The 12,487-nt window shown below is 37.3% G+C and overlaps 1 protein-coding gene across 1 annotated transcript; it reads right to left on the reverse strand.

Annotated features, from left to right (window-relative positions):
• Positions 1-1,049: 1,049 nt before the first annotated feature.
• On the reverse strand, positions 1,050-5,163 carry LOC115968654 (metalloendoproteinase 5-MMP-like). The gene is made up of 2 exons (XM_031088104.1): positions 4,890-5,163; positions 1,050-1,447 (listed from the first exon to the last, which is right to left on the reverse strand). Exons 1-2 carry the CDS (start codon positions 5,161-5,163, stop codon positions 1,050-1,052), a joined length of 672 nt encoding a protein of 223 aa, XP_030943964.1.
• Positions 5,164-12,487: the final 7,324 nt, after the last annotated feature.

The following is a 12,487-nucleotide window of genomic DNA, read 5'->3' on the forward strand; positions in this document are numbered from 1 at the left end:
TTATCCACTTTAGCCTCATGAGTCATAACATATGGGCTTTAGGGTTCCCCCATCTTCTAACAGATGGATAGCCTAGACTTGCTAGATAGAGGCAATTGAATTGGGATTATTAGATAAGGTACCAAGCACCACAAGGGTTTGTAAAGGGTGTTTCCACCTTCACCATTTTGACACTCTTAAGTGATATGAAATGCCCAAGAAGTGTGCTTGAAGAAAATTTCAATTCAGATTGAAGGCGGCATTGAGGTGCGAAGCTCGTTGTTGTCGTCGACACTGGCGATGAGTGAAACTGTTCATGATAGAGCATCAGCGGTTGTGTGACTTGTTTCGATCATGTTAAAGATCTAAGTTTGTTAGGATGAGCTTAGTACATTAACATTCATAGCTCTTGATTGCAGTAGGTAACCCTCTGTTAGTAGGAAGAGCTTAATGGCTAATCTTCCCCACAAATGGTAACACTCATCCAATTCAAAGCCTTTGACAAACTTTTTAGATTTTCCAGAATAAAAAGCTAAATAGAAGAGACCACCTAGGTGAGCCTCAATGGAGGAGACTCCAATGTTGGAGTCGGTATCAACCCATATATGTTGTGTATAGATTGTATTTTTGTAGTATTTTCTATATATTAGCAAGTGAGGTGAATTGTCCCTTTTATAGGTGACCTAGGTGAGCCTTATTTGAGTAATCGTCGTCATTGAATGTGCATAAGCGGTTAATTATCTTTCTTTGATGGCTTGCTAGTGACTTAAGGTGGACAACCTTAATGAATTTTCCATACTAATTCATTTCTATTTGTATTTATTTTATTTTATTTTATTTATGTAGCTAGCATTCTAATTTTTCTTAAATATAAATCATGGTAAAGAGTTTATAATCAGACAAGTCATATAGTGCAACTTAAGAAGACCAAATATCCTTGAAATGGTTGTATGCAATGATAAATTAATGTGGCAAAGGAAGTATATTATGGTGACATATGCATAACTTGTGCACAATAAATTCTTTAAGCTAGCCACTGTATTATTTTCCCTTTGCACGATTATTTGAATTCAGCATAGAAACAAATTATAATAGTTGACTCTACCTCCTAACTGGAGGATATTGTTATCAGCATATAAAGTAAATAAACCGTCCCTATCATCAAAGCTCAAACTCCTCTTAAATTGTCCTTTAGCAATACCGGGAAACATAATGGCTAGTTCATCACGACTATGATCAAGTCCAAGAAGGTGCCCTATCTCATGCATTGCAATGCCCACCAGGTCAACTTGATTTGAACGAACGCGATAAGAACTGTCGGACCAAATCTCATCTGCATCAAAATGCAACCTGCCAGTTGTTGGAGGAAACGCATGAGCTAAAGCGCCACCAGGCCCATCGAAAGCACTACCGTCACCATGTTCACCTCTGTAAAATCCTAAAATAAGGTCAGCCTGTCCAACATAATCTGTGAATTCAAAACGGAAATCAGAGAATCTCGCCCACTCCGAAAGCAAGTGAGCAAGCTTTTTTTACTTCGGTCAAATTCACATTAGGTATAGCACTGGATACAATCGCGTATTGGAGGTGACGTTTATAATATGGCCATTTTGGTTCACCACGAAAAAATGAAAATTGTGGATGAGTTAGACTACCATTGATAATATCAGCAACTCCACAACGCGGCATTGACATCTTTTTGATGGTATCGGTGTCAAGCTTTCCTGTAACCTTCAAATGAAAAAATGTCTGGTATGTTTTGATGGCGACCTCCTAGGCTTCATCAAACTCATCCTCTTCAAAGTTGTTTGAATCTTCGTAGTTTAAGTATCCGTACTTGTTGAGATAGTGCTTGACTTCACGTAAGCCTTGCACTCTCTGACCGTAGTATAAGTTGTGTAGGTCTGTATTGGTTATGGGAAACTAGAATGTAGTTGGTATGTTTATATACTACTCCCTCCGTAGATGACTATGAGCAGGGACCCGCCAGGCCTTGATAGGCGCAATAATTATTCTTTAAAATAAGGAGTAAATATTTTTCTATAAAATGATTGTAATAATTATATTTTTTAATAGACGTAATAATTTCTGAAATCAATATATTTTCAAATTAAAAATTTTTCTATATATACGTAATAATTTTAAAAAATAAATAAATAACTCATCTTTCTCTCAAATTTAAAAAAAATATAATTTTTAAGAAAATATAATTGTGTAAGTAAGATATTTTCTAAAATAAATTTTAAGTTGTATTCTAATGTTACAATTCACAACCAAACTTAAGAATATATTTAGTTATTCTATTACTGCGCATTTTATTCCCTGTACTAAATATTACAATTCCTATTATAATTATTATTTAGTGTACGAAACGTGCCCTAAATGATTGTGCTTGGAGTATTAGCTAACCAATTACCTATATAGATACAATAATTTCTAAAATCAATATATTACCAAATTAACAAACTTTCCATATATACGTTATAATTATAAAAATAAAAAAATAACTCATCTCTCTCTCAAATTTAAAAAATATAATTTTTAAGAAAATATAATTGTATGAGAAAGATATTTCCTAAAATATATCTTTAAGTTGTATTCTAATATTACAATTCACAACCAAACTTATGAATATATTTAGTTATTTTATTACAACGCACTTTATTCCCTGTAATAAAGATTACAATTCCTATTGTAATCCTCATTCAGTGTACCAAACATGCCCTAAATGGTTGTGCTTAGACCTAAGCATAACCATTTAGTCATAAATTGACTTATAGTGGTATTTTTTTTTAGAATATTATTTAATACTTTGGGAGTATCATAAATACATATTATTTTACATGAATTGTGGATTCTACCATAAATAAGGCAAATTACAACTTATCCACCTATGGTTTGACCGAAATTTAAATTATCTACCAGTGGTTTAAAATTTAACATTTTATCCATCTGAGGTTAGCTCAATTAGAGTTTTGTATCTCATCTCTGTTAAAAATTGGGCTAGATATGTAATTTTGCTCTACTTCTATGTCTCTTCCCTCCAAAAACACAAAAAACATAAAAATAAAAGATCAAATAAGATAAAAAATAATCCAGCGGAACAATTACATCATGAGATTTTAAACCACAAGTAGCCAACTTAAATTTTGGTTAAATCTCAGGTTAGTAAAGTGTCAAATTTCAAACCATAAGTAAACAACTTAAATTTTGGTCAAACCATAGGTGGGTAAGTTGTAATTTGCCTCCATGAATATAATTAATGGGACTCATTATTATTTAAGAAAAGGTAATATGCATTTACAGTATGCCGGAAGTATTCTATAATTACCATTGGTTCCCTAGTTTGGACTTACTACATTAACATCATTAAATTTAAATTTAAATTTGTTTTAAAATTTATTCATTTCAATATAAATAGCAAAATCTCTAACTGCAAACCATTGACAGCTCATTCAAAAAAAAACTATTTGGGTAAAAATTCAATCACTCATTAAAAACTTGAATAATGCTAAAGATACAAACTATTTTACAAAAAATTACAAACTGTTGATGTGATGAGTGATTATTAGTAAATGAAAATGTGATATTAATGATAGGCCTAGATGAAAACTAATAAGAGGTTGGCTACATCAGTATTTTGTAAAAATATTGTAAAATAATTTGTGATAGTAGCATTACTTGAAAAACTTTCCTACTAGAAATTACAACTTAAATATGAGTTTAAGAGTTTAATTGCAACTCATTAAAAGAATTCCTAATAGAAATATTGACTTAAATTTGAATTTAAGAGTTTAATTCCAACTCATTAAAAACTTTCCTAATAGAAATATCAACTTAAATTTGAATTTAAGTGTTTAATTCTAACCCATTTAAAACTTTCCTAATAGAATTGTCAACTTAAATTTAAATTTAAGAGTTTAATTCCAATGGAAAGATCCTATCTTTAGTCACCTCATTAAAGCATTTGCATTTTCCAAATTGATTTTTAGAAATCAGATTTAAAATCCAAACATTGACTAAACCCATTCGATTTGGAAACACAAAATAAAAACTACCATATTTGGTCATTTCAATTGTCAACATTTAGAAACTACCATTATTAAGCAAGCAGTACAAATAAAAATGCAAAAAGAATATGAATTGCACCTTTGTAGCTGAATTGGCTCGTGCTAGCTTATTGTAATTATATCTATATATAAAAAAAATATAAAAAAATATTATTAACCTAAAAAAAAAAAAAAAGGACCTAACCCAATTCCTAAAAATCCGCCTGAGACTCGACCTAGCCCAAGCCCTGCGAGTGAGCAGATTTTTGGGCCACAAAACCCGACCCGACCATTCTCAGTCCTTCCCACGCATGATTACAGATAATGGATAAAGCAAGAAAGGGGTTAATGCGTTTTACATTTACAGTAGTGTCAATTTATGGGATTTAAACACAAATAGTAAAGCAATTTTAATCATAAATCATAATGCGTTCAATAATCAATATTAAGGTGTTTGACCAATAGGTTTAATTATATATATATATATATATATAATATTCTCAAAATAGAGAAAAATAACTATTATAATAAGCTTAAGATCACAACATACTTCTTAATTGTTGATGAGATATTGTATTAATCGTAAATGATAAAGTTGTGTCAGTGTCTTACTAATGGAACTATATGAGAATTGATAATAGCTTGTTAACTGATCAGCAGTTATATAATTTATGGTAAAATATTTTGTCTTTATAGGCTTATGTAGCATTATTGCAAAGGTTAATATAGTTTGGTGTAACTAGTCTTTGAGCATTTAACTAGAGCGACTATAATTTAAGATTACAGGCAAAAGATGCAAACTGGGGATGTTCTAGTCTTCTAGATTACCAATTTACCATTAATAAAAATCAGGTAATCCACAATGCGGAATTGTCATTTGCTTGACGGTGTTGGAGTCAAGCTTCCCAGTAACCTCCAATTGATAAAATGTCTGGTACGTTTTAATGGCGAGCTCCAAGGCCTCATCATTTTCAAGGTTGTTTGAATCTTCGTACTTTAAGTACCCAAACTGGTTGAGGTAGCGTTTGGCTTCATGTAAACTTGCACCTTCTGACCCTTGTGGGATCCCTGTAGATTTAGTTCTTTCAAGAGAGTTGTAAAATTCTTGGGTCCCCGCTGCATTTGTAAACTTCATGCTTAAATTACAAGAAGATGAATTAAGAGGAGAAGGGAATCTTTATAAATATAAAGGAGCTGCTTAACCCTTTAAAATTATATAGCATTTGTCTCTATCAAAAGGATATATATGAGGTAAAGGTCATAGACTAGAAGACCTTTTCTACTATACACTATCTTGTAGCGGAAGTAAATAAACATACCTTGGTTAAAATAAATATACCTCTAGCTATAATTGTTTTTAGGTGTTTTAGAGAAAACAAAACTCACTATAAGGTAGAGTATAGATAAAAGAGTTCTTATAGTCTATAACTTTTACCTCACATATATCTTTTTTATGGAGACACAGACCATATATATAGGCTAAATTAGGGACCCTTTTAGTTTAAGATTTAACTCTTCTTCCATCAAGGAGTTTAAACAATTGCAACTCTATGGTGTTTACTCACCATAAGAGTTATACCAATTGAGGGATACCTATAGAATGTTACACTTAACACATAACTTTCACAAATAGAAAACTTAAAGACATGAGTTTTTCATCTATCTTTCAAATGCTGACCACATAAATTCTCCTAAATGAGATATAATCTTTCATTCTCCCGCTTGGCCCACATGACATTTAAATAACATAAGAAGTGATATTCACTTTAATATAGCAATGATATTACCCATGTCAACTAGTTGTGAAATGCTTCTACTCAAATAAAGAATCCAATACTTGAATTATGATATAGTAGCCTAAATTATAAAGAGTACTTCCTTCCATGTAATCACCTCAATTATAATAATAAAGGATTACATTACATTGTAATACATGAAAGGAAATATTCATTATAATTAAAGTTATGACCGCTATAATTCATGTATTAAATTCTTTATTTGAGTGAAGGTATTTCACAAGTAGTTGACATAGGTAATATCATGGTCATGTTAAACTGAATATCACTTATCAAGTCATTTAAATGTCATGTGGGTCAAGTGGGAGAATGTAAAATTATATCTCCTTTAGGGCAATTTATGTGGCCCACATTTGAGTGATAGATGAAAAACTCATGTTTTTAAGTTTTCTATGTACGGAAGTTATATGTTAGGTGTAACATTCTATAGGCAACTCTCAATTGGTATAACTCCTATAGTGAGTAAATACCAAGGAGTTACAATTAGTTAAACACCTTGATGGAAGAAGAATTAAATCTTAAACCAAAGAGTCCATAGTCTAGCCTATATATATAGTCTGTCTCCATTAAATGGATATATGTGAGGTAAAGGCTATAGACTAGAAGACCTATTTTATCTATACACTATATCTTGTAGTGAATCTTTCTTTTCCTAAAACATTTAAACAACTATGATTAGAGGTATGTTTATTTTCTTCCTATATATATAGTCTGTGTCTCCATCAAAAGGATATACGTGAGGTAAAGGCTACAGACTAGAAGACCTATTTTATCTATTCACTATATCTTGTAGTGAATCTTTCTTTTCCTAAAACATTTAAACAACTATGGTTAGAGGTATGTTTATTTTCTTTCATTGCTCTCTAAATTTTTCTTATATAGGCCTCTATTTGTGATGGGATAACCAAAATGTAATTATATTTGTGGCACTCCGCACTCCCTCATTCCCACTGTGATTGCATATTAACCACAATAATTTTTGTTTTCACAATCCACAACAATGACAAATAAAGTTACCTCCACTTTGTTAGGAAAATCATAACTTCATAATCAAAGACAATTTATTAATTTATTTGTTGCAAGTTTAACAATGCCAAGTAAATTTACCTCCGGGTTATTTTCTTGGTTTCTCTGGCTGCTAGGGTTTCCTACGCCGCCTGTAGAATATCGTCCCTTACTGTGTTTAGGTTTTTGTCCCCTCTAGCCGCTCCAGCGTCTGGTAGGTTGGTTTGTTTCTTTGGCTGTTAGGTGGTCTGTTCTATTCACGTTTCCATTAGAGGTCTACGAGGGTTAAGAGGTTCTGCTCTTTTTCATCTCATTGCATCTAACCATGGCTGGTCTGGATAGTTTATGGTCGCGCTTTACTCTGGATGAAGATGAGGAGCATGGGGTGGAAGCCCCACAACCGGTGGTGGAGAGCGTTCACCGACTAGCAGGACGTTTCTTCACAAAAAGAACGGTGAATGTAGACTCTGTTGCTCGCACTTTTAAACCCCTGTGGAAACCGGTGGGTGAACTCAAGATACGGGATATTGGAGATAATATTCTTTTGTTTGAATTTGAGGATAACTTAGATCGCGAACGGGTGTTGGAGTATGAACCGTGGACTTTCGACAAACACATAGTGATTTTTGAGAGGGTCTCAACAGTGGAAGAAATCTCATCTTTGGAGTTCTTACGGGCTATATTTTGGGTGCAATTCCATAATATTCCCGAGAAGAGCTTGAACCAAGCCACAGGGGAAGCCGTTGGTAATACTATTGGTAAGGTCATTGAGGTTGCGGATCCTGAAGATGATGGTAACGGAGGTGAATTTTTGAGGGTGCGTATCTCCATTGACATCTCGAAACCACTGCCGAGGTGTAGAAAGTTATGGTATGAGGGCAAACAGATAGGTTGGGTAGGACTCAAATATGAACGTCTGCCAAATTTTTGCTATTGGTGCGGTCGACTTTCTCATGTCGAAAGGGATTGTGAACTGTGGATTAGAGGTAAGGAAAATCTGAAAAAGGAAAATCAACAATTTGGAGAATGGATGAGGGCTGATATGATACGACCTACACGAAAGACTGTAACTGTTATTCAGGGTTCTGCTCGCACTCAGGCTCCTTGGTGGAGGAAAACGGGTAGTAAAGGAGCTTCTGCCTCAGCCCAAGCTTTTGGCACAAACTCCTCAACAACGAAGCACACTTCGGTTGCTGTGAATGTGCGTGAGTTCATGAGGGAAGTGGTTATGGAGGAGACTCAAGCAATTAATATTCAACATGTGGAATCTAGTGGGGTCAATGAAGAATTTAACAATTGTAATGTGGGTGACATGGGAGGTACGGATGGTTTGACTAAGAGTATTCAAGGGCTTTGCATGGACAAATGCATGGGCAAAGGTGCTGAAGTGAATATTGGCTTAAAAGCTAAAGAGGTGGTGGACCTCACAAAAAGCCATGCACAATCCATGCTAGCACGTCCCCCCCTACGTGAGTGCACCAATGTAGTTGGCACACAGCCCACACCTAACTCACTTAAGTCTTTCAAAAGGCTTGCCCGTGAGGTTAACACAAAACAACAGGCTATTCCACCAGAGGGTAGTACAGATAGAAGATCGGGGTTGGAACCAGAAGATGATCAGGGGTCCAAAAAGAAGCGAAGGATAGGGTGTGAGTGGTTTGAGCAGGAAAATTTTCAGGTGGAGACTGGTGTCCAGTCCCACCAATCTCAATGAGTTGACTTAGCTGGAACTGTCGTGGGCTTGGGAACCCACAGACAGAAGAAGAGCTTGCCACGTTGGTGAGCAAAAAAGATCCCAAAATGGTTTTCCTGATGGAAACCAAAGTTGAAAAAAATACTATGGAAAGAATTGGTAGAAAACTGCAGTTTGCTAACATTTTTATTGTTCCTCATGTAAACACAGGTGGTGGTTTGGCTTTACTTTGGAAGGCAGATTGTTCTGTGGATGTCCAGTCTTTTTCTGGGAATCACATTGATGCTATTGTGGACCATGGAGTTGATGACGCCTGGTGGTTTACGGGTTTCTATGGAGACCCTGACACCGCTAGCCGGGAAAACTCCTGGTCTTTGCTTCGTGCTTTAAATAGTCGCTTCTCTCTTCCTTGGCTTTGTATGGGCGACTTTAATGAAATATTGTTGGGTGAGGAGAAACTTGGCTGGCTTGATCGACCTGAAAGACAGATGCAACTATTTAGAGATGCCTTGGATGATTGTAGATTGAAGGACTTGGGTTTCAATGGCTACCCATTTACATGGTGCAATAGGAGACCTGGGGCGCACAATGTATGGATCCGCTTAGATAGAGGTGTTGCTACAGTGGAATGGATGTTGAGGTTCCCTACTTCCCGAATCCATCATTTGGATGCTTTTCATTCAGACCACAAGCCTATTTTACTATGCACAGATTCAGAATTGAAACGTTTCTATAGGCGGGGCAGGCCTTTCAGATTTGAGGCCATGTGGGTCAAGGATGATTCATGCGAACAGGTAATCCAAGATTCTTGGGGTACGGTAAGGCTTGCAACCTCGGTTTGGGGGTTTAATAATAAGCTCGAATCTGTCCAAGGTAGTCTGAAAACTTGGAACCGTCAATCTTTTGGTCATGTCCGTAATTCCCTAGCCAAAAAACTGAAGGAACTGAAGGTAGTGGAGGAATCAGGTGGGTATGTTTCAGATCCTACCCGTGTGTATTTGCTTCGAATTGAAATTGAGCAACTGAAAAGCAAGGAAGAATGCATGTGGAAGCAGCGTTCACGTACAGCTTGGTTGAAGGAAGGTGATAGAAACACTAGCTATTTTCACTGTAGAGCTACCCAAAGAAATAAACGTAATCTTATTTTGGGCTTGGAAGATGAGGCCGGCCAATGGGTTGATGAGGAAGAAGATTTGGGAAGAGTGGTGGAAGACTATTTTCAAAATATGTTTACTTCATCCAACCCAAGTCAGTTTGAGGAAATTCTTGCGGGCTTGCAACCAGTGATCACAGCTGAAATGAGTGCCTCCTTAAGCCGTGAATACCAAGCTGAAGAAGTGCTCCTTGCTCTTAAACAAATGGCCCCACTCACTGCTCCTGGGCCTGACGGTATGTCCCCCATATTTTACAAAACTTATTGGCACATTGTTGGTGAGGATGTTATCTCTATTGTTCTTAATGCTTTAAATTCGGGTATGGTCCATGAGTCTCTTAATTCCACCTTCATTGCATTGATCCCTAAAGTTAAAAATCCGAAAAGAGTAGCAGAATTTAGACCAATTAGTTTGTGTAACGTTGTTTACAAATTAATTGCCAAGGTGGTGGTCAACCGCCTGAAAAAAATTCTAACCCATGTAATTGATGATTCTCAAAGTGCTTTTCTCTCGGGTAGACTTATCACTGATAATGTCCTTGTGGCATTTGAAACCTTGCACTACCTTAAACGAAAAACCCAAGGTAGATTGGGATTCATGGCTCTAAAATTGGACATGAGCAAGGCTTATGACCGGGTGGAATGGGTTTTTTTGGTGAAGGTTATGGAACACTTAGGCTTCCCGAGTAGGTTGATCTCCCTCATATCATCTTGCATGAGCACTGTCTCCTATTCTGTCCTTCTCAATGGCCAACCGGTGGGTCACATTAAACCTACCAGGGGGCTTAGACAGGGTGACCCACTATCACCCTACTTGTTTCTCCTTTGTGCTATGGGTTTGCAGGGCCTGATAAAAAAAGCTGAAAATAATGGGGACATCAGAGGGGTATCTATTTGCAGAAATGGTCCACGAGTTTCTCATCTATTTTTTGCAGATGATAGTGTCCTCTTTTGTCGAGCAAGAGTGGAGGAATGCCAGAGGATCCTTGATTTGCTTTCAGTCTATGAAAAAGGCTCCGGGCAAAATATAAACAGGGAAAAAACAAACATCTTCTTCAGTACCAACACCCACCCTGACATGCAACATCAGATTCAACACCTCTTAGGTGTGCCAGCTATCCGTCAGTATGAAAAATATTTGGGGTTGCCAGCTTTGGTGGGGCGTGCCAAAAAATAAAGCTTTACCTATATCAAAGAAAGGGTTTGGAGGAAACTTCAAGGTTGGAAGGAGAAACTCCTTTCACAAGCTGGTAGAGAGGTGTTAATCAAATCTGTCATTCAGGCGATTCCCACTTACACTATGAGCTGCTTTAAGCTCCCCAAAGGCTTGATAAAGGAATTGGAGACTCTCATTCGAAAATTCTGGTGGGGGTATAGTGGGGAAAATAGAAAAGTCCATTGGGTTAAGTGGGAGAGACTGTGTGAAGATAAGGAGAAGGGAGGGATGGGATTTAAAGACATTGAAAAATTTAATGATTCTTTGTTGGCAAAGCAGGTGTGGCGCATGATTAATAATCCAGACTTGCTATGTCATAGAGTCTTCAAAGCTCGTTTCTTTCCGGACTGTTCAATACTTGAAGCTAAGGATTCTACCTTAGGGTCCTATGCATGGAAGAGCATTATAGGTGCTAGAGATGTGATTCGGGAAGGGATGGTTTGGAGGATTGGGAATGGGCATTCTGTAAGAATAAAGGAGGACAAGTGGCTACCGGTTAAAACAAACAGATCGATCATATCACCACTGCCCACAGTTGCACCAGGAGCCAAAGTGAGTTCCCTCATTGATTCAGATCTGAGAGGGTGGAATTCAACACTGGTAAACCAGATCTTTCTCCCTCATGAAGCCTCTGTCATTTGCGGCATGCCTCTAAGCACAAGACTTCCGCCTGACCGCATTATATGGAGCCTTACTCCCACCGATATGTTTACAACCAAGAGTGCCTATAAGCTTCTTGTTACTCGCAATGCTACTAATCATGCAGGTACATCCTCGCCGGTGAACCAGAGACAGTTTTGGAGGAAGTTGTGGCAGCTTAGAGTTCCAAATAAACTTAAGCACTTTGCCTGGCGTGCTTGTAATGATGCCTTGCCAACTTTGTCAAATCTAGTCCGGAGACACATTGCCACAAATGAAATCTGCAGCGCATGCCAAGCCCAGCCCGAGGACACTCTTCATGCTCTTTGGTCTTGCTCAACACTTGAACCGGTTTGGAGTCCACTGTCCTGGTCTCAGCCCTGCGCTAATACTCATACATCAAGCTTCCAAGGTCTTCTTGATAGATTTATGCAGGTTAAGGAAGACTATAGGTCCGAAATCTTCATCACCATTGCCTGGATGTTGTGGAATCGTCGCAATGCATTGAGGCTCAATCTCACAGTCCAGCCCATCAACCATATTAGTTCCCTGGCTGGAAGCTATCTTCAAGAATTCCTGGACACCCTTGACCAGACTCCAGTTGCCATGGACCATCCTTCGCCCCAGTAATGGCAGCCACCAGATGAAAGCTCGTTCAAAGCCAACTTCGATGCCGCAGTCTTCAAGAATTCCAACCATGCAGGGATAGGCGTGATCATCCGGGACTGGCGTGGTGAAGTCGTTGGTGCATTATCCATGTCAGTTCCTGCAACGCAGTCAGTCGTGGAGTTAGAAGCCCTTGCCTGTCGTAGAGCGGTGCAGTTTGCGGTGGAGCTAGGACTTCAGGATGTTGTGTTCGAAGGTAACTCTCTCCAAGTGATTCAAGCTATCTCACAAGAAACGTTGGATTACTTATCTTATGGTCACATTATTGAGGATATTCGTACCCAAGTTGCT

Source organism: Quercus lobata, chromosome 2 (genome assembly GCF_001633185.2).
Source record: "Quercus lobata isolate SW786 chromosome 2, ValleyOak3.0 Primary Assembly, whole genome shotgun sequence".
NCBI classification, from domain to species: Eukaryota; Viridiplantae; Streptophyta; class Magnoliopsida; order Fagales; family Fagaceae; genus Quercus; species Quercus lobata.